This window comes from Haliaeetus leucocephalus, unplaced genomic scaffold (genome assembly GCF_000737465.1).
Source record: "Haliaeetus leucocephalus isolate CR32 unplaced genomic scaffold, Haliaeetus_leucocephalus-4.0 Scaffold340, whole genome shotgun sequence".
NCBI classification, from domain to species: Eukaryota; Metazoa; Chordata; class Aves; order Accipitriformes; family Accipitridae; genus Haliaeetus; species Haliaeetus leucocephalus.
Window position 1 is genome coordinate 3,329,895 of NW_010972776.1, and position 12,802 is coordinate 3,342,696.

Below are 12,802 nucleotides of genomic sequence, written 5' to 3' on the forward strand. Positions count from 1 at the left end.
ATATTAAAAACGGCACCAAAGAAATAATGAAGGTAATGATCAATGTCAACCAGAACTGTCCTGGCATTTGGAGAGCTATTGGAAAGGATAGCATGTGACAATAAATGCTTAAGCAAGCAGATGAAGATCCAAATATTTCTACTTTTTCCTGGAGATTGTGTTCAGCATTCCTGTAAAATTAAAAAAAGGTCCTCAAAGATTACAGAATCAGCCTAGTTTATAAATCCAATTAGCAAAATGACAGTTTTAGAACTGTCAGAAATTTCCTGCATAGTTATCAACCGGAAGTTAGTTAATGTTCAAAGAGTATTTTTTGCAGGAACCACAATTTTTATGCCTGTACTCATATAGCAAGATAATTTCTTTCACCAGATCTTCAGTTCTGTCCTAGCATAGTAAAGCAGAAGGAATTCCTAGCATTGTGACTGGGAAATACTACAGAAAGAGATGCTGTAATGGCAAAGCTCCCAATCAAAACACTGGGGAGAAGAAAAAAGAACAAGGGCTTCTGCTCATTTCGGTTTCAGCAAATTCTTTTCGTGGGGAAAGACACAGCAGGCAGGAATGGCAACAGCTCAGGTAGGAAATGCCACAGCTGAGACAGGGGTTGGGAGAGAAATAAAAAGTAGCCCAGTCAAATGTAATTTTATAGCAAATTTCATATTTTGTATCTTTTCCTAGGGATTTAAAAAAAAATTTCATTTTAAAACAGAGAAATCGCTCCTTTTTATTTTCTAGGATTTAGACTGCTACATATAGAAATATACATTCAGATACTGTGAAGAGTTCTAGTAGAGCGCATAGTATTTGACAGTAAAATAGGTAAAAACATAAAAACTGGTGCACTTGATTTTGTTTAGAGCACAAAACTCAAGAATCTGAGTAATATACCTACTTATCACTTACCCCAAAATGCATTAGACCCTCTGTGCACTTTTTTCCATAATTACAATATAGGTATAATTTAAGTCTATTTCATCAGAGTCTGGGAAGGATTGATATTTATTGTACATGATATCTGAATGGCCAAATTTGCACTGAAGTGCAACTATTTCAAGAGTTTTAACACCTGAGTTCCTGTTATGTGATGCGCAAGTTCTGGGGGTTTGGCAACTCAGTGCTGCCTTTTATGGACTCAAGATTCCAATTCTGTTTTCTGAAACTCAAATGTTAGAAGACATTGCAATAAAAATCTTAGTTCATCACACATTTTTATGTTCCTAGACTTCCAGTCTCACTTCATGCAAGTGTAGATTTATTAGGCTGTTTCTAAAACCTGAGAAAGTTCTGTTGACAAAAGTAAGACCATGTTTAAGCTCTGTCTTCACCTAACAAACTGTTAGTAATTTAAGCAAATGCCGTGTTACTAGTGACTCTTGTAGAAGAGTTTTTAGAGTGTCTAAGAGCGGTGTAAAAGTAGCTTAGCTGTATCCATTAATAAATTCCTAAAATGAAAAAATAAGAGAGACCAGTTTATCTAATAATGCACTTGAAAGTCATTAACACCACAGAAATTTTCTGCAATTATGCATACTTGTTAGCTATCATTTTCTACAAGAGTTCAACTATGAAACTTATTCCCCATCTTCCACATTAAAAATAACCACAGAACAAAAATCCTCATTTAAGAAATACTGAAGTTGCACAAATATGGTAACTGCAGACAAAAGTCTAACACATACGTGCACAGTATTTTACAAAACTCTGCTTTGGAATAGCAGCTGCTTAGCTTTAAGTCATTTCTGAAGCAAAAGTCTACTTCTATTCACAGTGAGTGCTGCACTTCAGAAGAGTTCTGGTTCAACACCACCCTCATACGGGCTACGTGAATGTGGCCAGTTCAGCCTCTGCTTGCCTGGAAGTGTTATGTAGGCTGTTGACCGCACACAGCTGCTGATTTGGCAGATGTGACATTCTCTTTTCTGCTATATCCTTACTTTTTGCAGAAGGAAAATCTGTAGAAGTAGTACCTGAGAGATTAGACCTGCAATTTGCCAGGGAGCATACAACCCACGAACTTCAGTTTCTCGTAGACTCCTACGAGAGTAAGACAAAAAGATGCTAACTTCATGAGAGGTACACAGGGATGAGATACTCTTGAGAACAGTCCTCTACAACAGGCTATAAAAGAATCTCTGCAGGAAAAAACACAGATATTTAGCATACAAAGATTTTGAAAGCAAAGTCTTTTGCATAAAATTAATCTTATTTCCTGGCTTAGGAGAAAACAAATCAAATGTGACATCCTACAACTCTGAGCAATTAAGGGGGGCAGGGAGGGGGAATATCTGTGCAAGAAGTAGGTCTTCCAATGCTCATGAAAGAAGAAAAACCTAAGTTTGACCATAAAATCTTGATGACTAGATTACCCCACGGTAACAGGTTTCTTGATTAAAAAAAAAAAAAAAAAAAAAAAAAAAAAATCAGATTTGTGTAAAATTTTAGATTTGAGTTCTTGAATACAACTGCTCTTTCCAGCAGAAGTGTTTTGTTTATTTTTTAAAAAAATAAACAATCTGGGATTTAGCCTTCTTAAATAAAGTATTTAGAAAGAATGATAAATTTACTTTACAGTTTACCAAATCAACCTAATGAATTATTTACAAGAAAATCTCAGGAGGAGTGAAAATTATTAAGATTTTAACAAACAGCTATAAGTCACGAAGAATTAAGAAAATTTATCTGGGTAAGAGTACAGCCAGAAAAAGTCCCATAAAACTACTAAGTGAAAAGTATTGTCATTTCTTGAAACAAAAAGGGATATTAGTAAGTTCTGTTACAGAATAAATTTACTGTGCTTCCAGAAACTGCAAAGTAAATCGAAACACTGTTGAAAGATGACTACTGATACGAAACATGAAGCTACTGTCTTCTCAGCAAAAATTCAAAATTTGAGGTAAAGAATTTGCAACTAGGTCTAAAATAAGTAGTTCCAGAGCCATGAAGAGTCAAGATTGTGAATGGTCATAACTGCAATGTAAAAAGTGCTGTTTCTTAAAATAACAACATTGTTAACCCTAAACAGTCTGTTCAACAAATCTACTCAGTATTCTTGCATCTCGCTTTACAAAATAATAATCTAAAAACAGACCTCAGAGTGAAGTTGCTACAAAAGTAACTTGCACTTAAGTTGCATGGTGTACCCTTGTCTGAGTTTTGGGCAAAGATCTGAAATGAACTAGAGGATAAACAGCACAGTTTAACTGTACTGTACCTGTACTAGCATAGCTGCTTAAGAAAAGTTTACAGGAATTTGAAAGAAAAGTTGCTTAATACTGGCTTATTAGATGGAAGAACTATAGAAATGTTTTTCAAGGATATTGCAATTAACACTACTTTTTAGTGAATCTAGGTTAAGAATCATTCTCTGGGATGCTAAACTCAAGAAATAGATGATTTACATGAAAGTAAAGTGAGGATCCATCAGGCAACGCATTCAACTATTTAACCAGCAAGTGTCCTAGAAACTATGGCTAAAGCACTGTGGAAATTTTAAGAAATGACTACACAGAAGGAGGGGAAGAAAAAAAGAAAAAAAAAAAGTTCAGTGGCTTCTGTACTGCTGTGATGGTAGTTAACTACAAATGCACTCTGAAGACTAATCTCTACAGAAGGTGGAAGTATGAGATCTGCCTGGCTCTAAGTTCTATTGACCTTGTAAAAGAAGAAGCTGTTCCTCGCACAAGGTCCTTTAGCTGCAATTATACAACAGTTCTGCCCTCAAAGAGGAGCTTGGGAGATCAGGACCGGAGGGCAGAGACAGAAAAGCGAGTAACTAGAAACCAGTCACTAAGCATTAGCTTATCTATAAAATCCATTTATGTGCTCTCTGCCTCCAGAAAAGACATAAAAATTCAAGTTATCTTAACCCCCAATGAAACTCAGGGACTATTTTACTAATTCAGCAGTGTTTTGGAAGCTACCTTTCTCTGTCTTCTAGTTTAATGTAAAAGGACTCTGCTAAACTACATTTGCATTTACATTCCAGATTTGCTCCAATAATAAACACTCATGTTATTTCCATAGATCTTCTGATAATGCTGTAACATTTTCGTATGTCTGAGTCCTAATTCTCAGGAAGAATACATAGACCAGAGTCTGCACATCCGCACACAAGCAGAGAGTAATTTACTTGTTAAGACACTGTTAAGAGATAATACCAAATAATGTATTAGATATACTTCCTTCATATTATTATCATTGCCTTAATTATTAAAGCAAATAATTAAAGAAGTATCATCTGATTTGTGTTCTGTGCTTTTAAATTCCAAATATGTTTGTAAAATGAAGTAAGAATGATTAAGAATGAGAGTAGGACAATGTAAGTTATTTTCAGCCTTTTTTAGTATGTAAACTTACATTTATTTGTCCTATACCACAGGGTATATTCTAAGCCGTAGAATAAAATTTCTTGACTGAAAATTTTTCCATGCCTAGTTAGGAATCTGAAATCTATACACTTTGACAACATTTGTATGATTCAGAGCATCCTATGTGATATATTCTAATGGTTGAAGGCCTTCACGAGGTATAAACTTCTGAAGAACACTGTATTTCTAGTCAGTGAAATAATAAGGAGCAGAAAAGCTCTCATAAATAATTTTTTAAACAAAGAATGGACAAACATCTCACTGAGAAGAAAGGTAGAATCTAAAATGGGAAGGTATTTTCAAAGTTTCATACATTTAGAATGCATTTCACAACAAAGGTTATTTCCAAATTAAAAGTCTTTTCCTGTCAAATTCTGAGAAATAATGTGGGCAAGGACACAAAAGCATTCCATAGCTTTATTAACGACAATGCTCACTGATCTGTGAATAACCTGAAAAAAATGAAGATTATTGAGTTACTTTACCAATCTATCCATCCATCACTAGTGAACAGGTCTCAGAATGATGGATTATCTCACTTCCCTGATGTTTATCCCAAGAAAGAGTTTCTCCTTAGAGGGAAAAACAAACAACTGATCCTACAAACACTAATGCTAACTATGCTTGCCCATTTTGCATTCATCTGCCAAGAAAGTGAATATATTAAGTTTTTCTTTAAAAGCCAAACTACATCAGAAGTTTTATTATTTCACTGAAATGCAAGTGAAAACAATTAAGAAGAAAGCAGCATTGCAGCCACTCTTACTATTCAGTATTTTAGTAAAGACCAAGTGATACTAACAAGTTGTCAGTAATTTCAAAATAGATTTTCAGGTACAAAGAAATGGAATAATCTTAAGTCATAAGATATATATAAATATGAAAATTATATGTTTTGAAATACAGGACTGAACTTGTATCTCAGATACAGCCTATGTTTTTAAAATCACCTGTGATTCCTTCACACTTGCTTAGAATTGCACACGTGCCAAGGCTCAAATCTGTCATGTCTGATCATCACAAGGAATTAACATTGTTTGTATTTCCATTAATATGCCAAATCATTCAATGAACATACAGAAAAGTTATGCATATTTGCTTACGTGTAGAAACATGATACTCATTTATAGATTCGAATGAAGAAAATGTTACACTAAATTTTTAATGTATCAATTCTAAGTGCTTATTTATTAGTCTGGTTTCCTGAAGTCCAGTCTTGATTTCAGAACACTAAAACCTTCCTAGAGATTGTAACAGGGACATAATTGGAAATGTTAAAGTACCTGAGACTACCTCAGAAGCTTCGACATTTGTAGCAGGTAATAGCTCAAATGTAAGGGTAGAAACTGATTATTCATTTCTGAAAGATATACAGGAACCTTCCAAATCCATCACACAATCCTTCATATCTCAGCCTGGACTCTTAATCTTCATGTAAATATAAGGATTGAAAGAGATGAACCATCTTAATCAGATCTTTCCTCCATCACAAAATTACTACCGTCACTGTCACTGACACAAAAATGACTAATTTCAGCTAGAATCAGTAACAACTACTTAAAAAAGGTTACACTGTCCACCAAATACATACACAAAGTAAAAGTTCAAAGCCTATACATAGAAAATGCAAGTCATTAACTGACTACCCATAAAAGTCAGTGAATCACTAATTCCTATGGCAAAGCAGCTGAAGACATTCTAGTACTTCAGCACCTATTACCACAAACACATCTGTCAATTCTTGGATGACTCATAAAGAAAAAAGACATGATGTGTCACCTCCTAGAACCTTTATGAGATGACAAAGAGCATACAGTCTTCAATTCCCTCAAAAACTCCAAATGGGAAAAAACTGCACTACTACTTCTCAAAAACTCTCGTTTCCATTTGGATTTCATATTCACAAGAATCCAGAAAAAAGAATCTGAAACCAAACTGAAGAGAAACTATGCACAGTCTCCCCCAAAATTCAGTGTGTTCACAAAGCAACCACTGAGAAAAATAACGTAAGTGAGGTTGCAAGCTACAACTGACTTCTCAGCTGTCATTCATTAAACAACACTGGTCATGGGTGAAGAGAATCACAACTGAAAGCTTCCAGAAAGACTTCCTCTCAAAGGAAAACTGAAAATAAGAGGCATATTTCACTGCAGTGAACTGTAAAAGTGAACTATATGAAACAGTATTTGTAAAATAGCACTTCCAAACACTCCTCAAAGCCATAAAAAACACAGAAAGTTTTTGCTTCTGAAAAACCAGAAGGAAAGAGATTCCAACTTACAAAAGATTAATTTCATGCAACATGCAAAAGCAAATATGTCCTCATATTTGACAACTATTTCAGATTTTTAAGTCAAATATCTGTTTTTTCCCAGTTACAAAGGAAAATTTGGAAACTGACTATTTTAATATTAACCTCCTACATCAGAAAATATTTGGGCTATTTCCTAATGTTTTCTAAAACCAGAAAAAAAACATCACAATCACACTAAGTATTCTAAATGTTGTATCACTGAGACTTTACAGTTTACAGTCATGCCCAATTATAGTTTTTCTTCAGTGACATTCTTCCAACAAAATGAAAGCTGTATTACAGATTTGTAACAAACATGTTAACAGCAAACTGCAAAACATATATTGATTTCCCTAGCTGCCTTACATATTAAAGTTTTGGCATCTTATGTTGACCATATCAAATGTAAATGCTTGCTTTGATTTTGCTTAAGAATGAGATATTACTATATTTATTTTTACTAAGCATAATAATACTACTACTTCATTAGAAAGGAAGAGACGTAACAGTATCATACCAAGAAGTTTGAACCAAAGGAAGCTGTTATACAGGCCAGTAAAGTTTTGCTGCTTGTCAGCTCGGAATAGCATGAGGCTTCCAACGACCTTCCTTGTACCACGAATCCAATTTATGGAGATAGAAATCTCACATCTGTACCTCGACATATTGGGAGGTACATTACAGTGATATAAAAGTTTAATTTTCTCTCCTAAACCATACCTGTTTAAACCAATAAAGAACTAACACCGCTTTTACTCACTCAAGTGTCGTCAGTAGTTATAAAACGTTGTACTGTTTATGCAGAATTCATTTAGAATGCAAGGATGTGACTTACAAATGTCTTTGACTCATTCACATAAATATGCATGCATGCCATTTATAACAGTAGCCTTGATGAGAACACACAGTGTAACTGGCTGCAAGAAACGCTTAAGAGGTTTACATTAAAACAGAATATAGAACGGTGGTTAGAAATCACAGAACAGGTGACACCTTACTCTGATAACCTGGTGATAAAAACTGTAGGGTATGATGTATAGGTTGTGCCGTTACCACTTTACTATACAGTCTGAACAGTATTCAGATACTGCTCAGTTTTAGGAAGACATAACACCCAAGGCAGACCACATATAAAAATTGTGATTAATCTAAAAAAAAATTGTGATTGTCTTCTAAATTGTTCACTTAAAAACAAAGACATTTAGACTTTATTGTGTATTAGAATGTTTGTAATACAAACCTTTTGAAAGTGTAATTACTTCTTGGTTTGACAGAGTAATTTGCTTCAACTATTAAAATACTGTCCTTATTGTAGGACTTTACAATCAATCAATTTAGCAAAAAAACTCTAAAACGCAGCAATCAATGGACATAAATAGAAAGCTCAGGCCATCTGAAGAATTCCTGTGATCACAGAATGATTTTCTGATAAGAATATTTATAAGACTTCTAGACACCACTATTGCTAACTCTTGAAATATATTGCTGTTACAGATCAGAAAATTGCATGTGCTGGCTATTAAACAAAATAAAGCCAAAGGGCTTTCAAGAATGCAAGAAAAATTATATTGAGAAAAACCTACAGTGGAAAAAAATGTAACTAAAATTCTAATTTCAGTTTTTAATTATTAAATTTACTTTTTTCCGAGGTATTTGAATCCAAAGAAGGTCTAACTGCAAAACTTGTACTACTATAATGGCTTTGATAATACTCTGATTTATTAATCTGTTGGTCATGCACAGATAACTGGTCCCATATGAAGTCCTATAAAGACAGAAAGACATCCATAAACCCTACGAACACAAGTTCTATTGCATGACTGCGTCCAGAGTACTTACCTGAAAACAATTCTTGTTTACAAATTGTCTGTCCAAGCACCTAATTATGTAGGTCCAAATTTTTTTAAAATCTCCATACAAATAAAGTTTAAGGTATAGATGAAAGGCTACTGACAAAACATGTTACCAAATAACATTTCTATTCAATGTAGTACAGAACAACACCTAGTTGTGTAATGAACTAATGGAAACATTAGGTGATCCACGTATATACATCATATAGGACAATTCCATGTGGCCTTCATTAGTTGCTAAGGCCAAACAAGACCTTCCAGAATACAGCCAGCTGCTGGTGCCAACAAGCTACTTTATAGATATCTTCCATGAACGATGATAATTATTCCAGAATGTTTCTATTAACATATAATTGCATCCATCCTATATAGTGCCAACTAGGCTTAAGCTGCTAAGGCCATTCTTCTAGCAGTAATTTAAGTACTGTTATAGAGAAGAAAAACAGAATCTATCACACAGACAAGACAGGAAGATAATGTCCAATACCATGCTGTAAACCAGAATTTCTTAATAGTAGCACACATGTAAAAAGCCGAACTTGTCCACCAACAAGGAACAAAGCAGGTAACACTTGGCACTGATATTTAAATGAATGATATACAGATACATCACTGAGACAACAAAATGGCCTCACCATGCAATACTGCTTTTTTTAAATAGAGCTAATGTTTACTTCAGACCTACAGGTTACCACATTAAAAACCCACATAGAGCAGATGGAAAGGCTGCTCGCCAGCAAAAGAAAGATTAAAAAAAAAACCCCCTCAGCCTTTTAAAAGCCAGTTGAACTGTTGGAAACAACTGAAAATTAAAACCACCCACCCTCTGCACATGTATTCTTGATGGTCCCCAAAAGCATCCATCAACAGCTCCTCTGCTAGAACTACGATCCCCAGCACACCTCAGGAGTCAGGCTAAAGACTACATTATCATTGCCCACAGTTCAAGTGAAGGGGTCGAAGTGGATGTTGCTTTATCCTGGAATCAATAGCGTTTTTTTGTTTTAATTATTTTCTAGGGCTCAAGTAGTAGAGAACATATGGCTGCTGTTGAAGATGTTAGAATATAAAACTGCAGTCTGTATATAACTCAGTGTAACAGGGCTTCACGATACCTTTCCTGCTGTTCAAGTCGCAGGTGGAAGCTTGTGGTCTATACAGATCTACAAAATGATGCTGAGAGACTAAGGACACGATTTCACATCAGTTGCCCTGTTTGTGTAAGTCTGTGATGTAACAAAGGTGAAAGAATTAAATAATTTTTTTTTATTTAATAATAAACTGGACACATGGAACAATTTTGTTTCTTCCAGAAAAATCCAGTTTATTATTAAATATCTACCTATGAATGGTAGATGCACTCTCAGCATTACTTAACAAATTGAAAACATGTATCTTCCTGTAACTTTGGGAAGACTAAACCACCAAGTTTTCTCAACCTACCAAAATGTGCAGTCATCCTTTTGGACACACATTGCTCCAAATCTCTGTCAGTTTTAAAAAGCGCTAGCTACATATGAGTTAAATTATCTCTTTCTCATTTCCTAGTACTTGTTATGATAGGCAACCACCACAACACCCAGCTATTACAAGTTGCATTTGTAATACAAAGAAAATTGTTTCAAAGTATGAGAGTAGCATAATTTCCAACATCTTTTTTTTTTTTTTTTTTTCTTTGTTGGGGGGGGGGGGGGGAGGGGAATTTCATAGCCAATGAAAATGTAAAGCAAATAAAACCAACAAGAAATTATTAACAGGATGATTCCTACTGAATGGTATCTATTAGCATTACGTTACCAAGGATTTCCTTTTTGGAAAATACGTATTAGGAAAGTGAAGCTTACCTGCAGAAGCACTGTGGGATCTCTCCTTGACCATACAGAGGAAACAAAAATGGTGTATTGCCATAGCGGCCAAGGCACTGAAGAAATTTTTTTGTTGCTTGAAGACCTTCAAGAGTGCTGCAATCAGTCTCGGAAACCATTGCAATAGAGTGAAGAATGAAGTGCTGCAAGCTGGGTGTTAACTTCCGTGTTCTTAAGAACTGAGCAAACGTACTGTTCTCGTAGTCTGAGGAAAAAGTAAATTTAGGTAAAAGGTATAGTTTAACATTTGTATTTTCTCATATGCTTCAACTTAAACAAGTACTTCTGTATTTAAATAAACAAAAGCAATTGAGTTTTTCAACAAACATCTTGCTGAAAATGGATAACCCAAGTAAATGAAAGTTAAAAAATTTACTCCCAGAAAGTGAGTTCAGAAGACATGAAGACAGAAATATCGCTCCATTAAAATATTTCATAATAATGCAAAACCACTGTATGGGTCTCCAACAGTTTAGAAAGCAACCTCTAAATATGGCTTCATCTACTCATTATGTTAGACTTGATCTAAACCCATTTCTTAATCATGTGAGAAGTGAGCAACTGCGGTCTGTGCCTTGGGACACAGTTTCCTGTAAATTACCCAAAATACTATACCTGAATGACACCCATTCAAGAATAGTACTGCTGAACTCATACTGATATGGTTAGAGTGTATATTTATGTGCAGAAAAGCCATTCACATAGTGTCTTAATCCAAAGATGAGAAGGCGCAATATTTATTTCAAAATGATGACTTGCAACAAACAAGTATGCATGAGACACAAAGACGACAGGGATGAGGAAGCATATCTCCCCTTTAAATTAATACTACTGCTGACACATTTTGAAATTCAAAGAAACACAAGTCTTTCAGGAGATGTTTAACGCCAATGTTGCATGTCACTGATACACCCCTGAAAAACTTTAGTTAATAACTAAATGAATTTCTTTTTCCAGGAGAAGACTGTATTTAAGCAATAGTATACTTTCATACTATTCAGAAATTTGCTCTTCAGCTTACTTCAGTCATGGATAAATTCACAGGTAATTCAGAAACACTTCCATCAATGCTGAAACTAGTATTATCAAGCAATATATTCTGTTCAAGATTCAACCACTGTTTTATTACAAAGGTACCTTACTACCCTTCGTACAGCCATGCAGCAAGTCATAAAATGACAGGGGTTTTTTGTCTTATCGTTCTAAAAAAATTACCAAGTTTTTCCTCACTTCAGACTTCTTACATAACTCCAAATTTTACCAAAAAAAAGCTTTAAAAAAATTCTTCACTATCATGAACTCTCCCTATTAAAAGTCCGCCTTCACACAAATGCAATGATCTCACCAAGAGCAATTTTAATTTTCTGAAGTCTTTACATCAGACTAATCTGACTCAAAATAGTCCCAATTACTTCCCAAGCTGTTTTAAAACGTAGGAACAAAATCTGTTTAACTATCTCTGGAAGTAAAATAAATCTAGTGTCATTTAGGTACATGAATCAATGGATTCATTTAAAATTGATGTGGCATCTCCTTTTTTTTTTACTTAATAAATTTTCTAAATACAACCTATATTCTCACTCTGAGCACCTCAATTTCTTCCAGCAGCAGCAAACCTGAAATTATCTGTAATCTATAAACGACTTCAGTCTAATGAGTCTTCCCCCCTTCAGGATTTTCTGGAGTTCATTACACACTCTCTTTCTCCTAATCTTACCAGATCATTCTCGATATTGACCAATTTGCTCTTGCATATGTTTGAAATATTTTTTTCTAATATTTGTACCTAACCTAAGGGTCTTGTTCAAGTAATTAAACCAGTATCTTAACAATTGTTTCTTTTTAACACTAGAGTCTTTCAAAAATACTGCCTAGTCAAGCTACTGTCAAGCTACAAAAGCACTGATATGCTTCAGTCTGAAACTTATGTCAATAGTTTAACTATTCCTCTTTCCTCATTATTTCTTTTTGACAGATTTTTCTTTTTTTTTGCCTTCGTTTACTTTTAGACTCCAAGAACTGAGAACATCACTTCATTCTTTGTACCCTGAGGTGCATAAACCCAAAGCACCTTCCTTCTGTTAGCCAATCTTCCTCTTTGACCTGATGCTCATCATTCTTCGCACATTATGGCTCAAATCTATTCAGATTTTCTGTCATCTAAATAAGCCAAGAGTGGATAAAGGCACTCTGAACTTGCCCTCTAGAACTAAAAGGCATTAAATTACATTTACTTTCAAAGTTAAAAAAATCCATTTTCTCCATTTCTGATTTTGTGGCAACATATTGTGAAGATACATGTATTATCCAAAAAATCAGAAAAGAAAAATCATATACGTCACACCATATTAAAAAATCCCTGGGAAGGAGGAGGAAACACCTAAAAATGATAAAAAACATTTTGCAACCTTGCTGTAATAT

General features: G+C 34.5%; 1 protein-coding gene across 1 annotated transcript in view; it reads right to left on the bottom strand.

Annotated features, from left to right (window-relative positions):
- Positions 1-12,802, bottom strand: part of CHM (choroideremia (Rab escort protein 1)) — a 73,454-nt gene that overhangs the window by 29,059 nt on the left and 31,593 nt on the right. Inside the window, exon 9 of the mRNA XM_010572537.1 lies at positions 10,361-10,586. Coding sequence (XP_010570839.1) covers positions 10,361-10,586 — 226 coding nt within the window. The remainder of the gene's footprint in view (positions 1-10,360; positions 10,587-12,802) is intronic.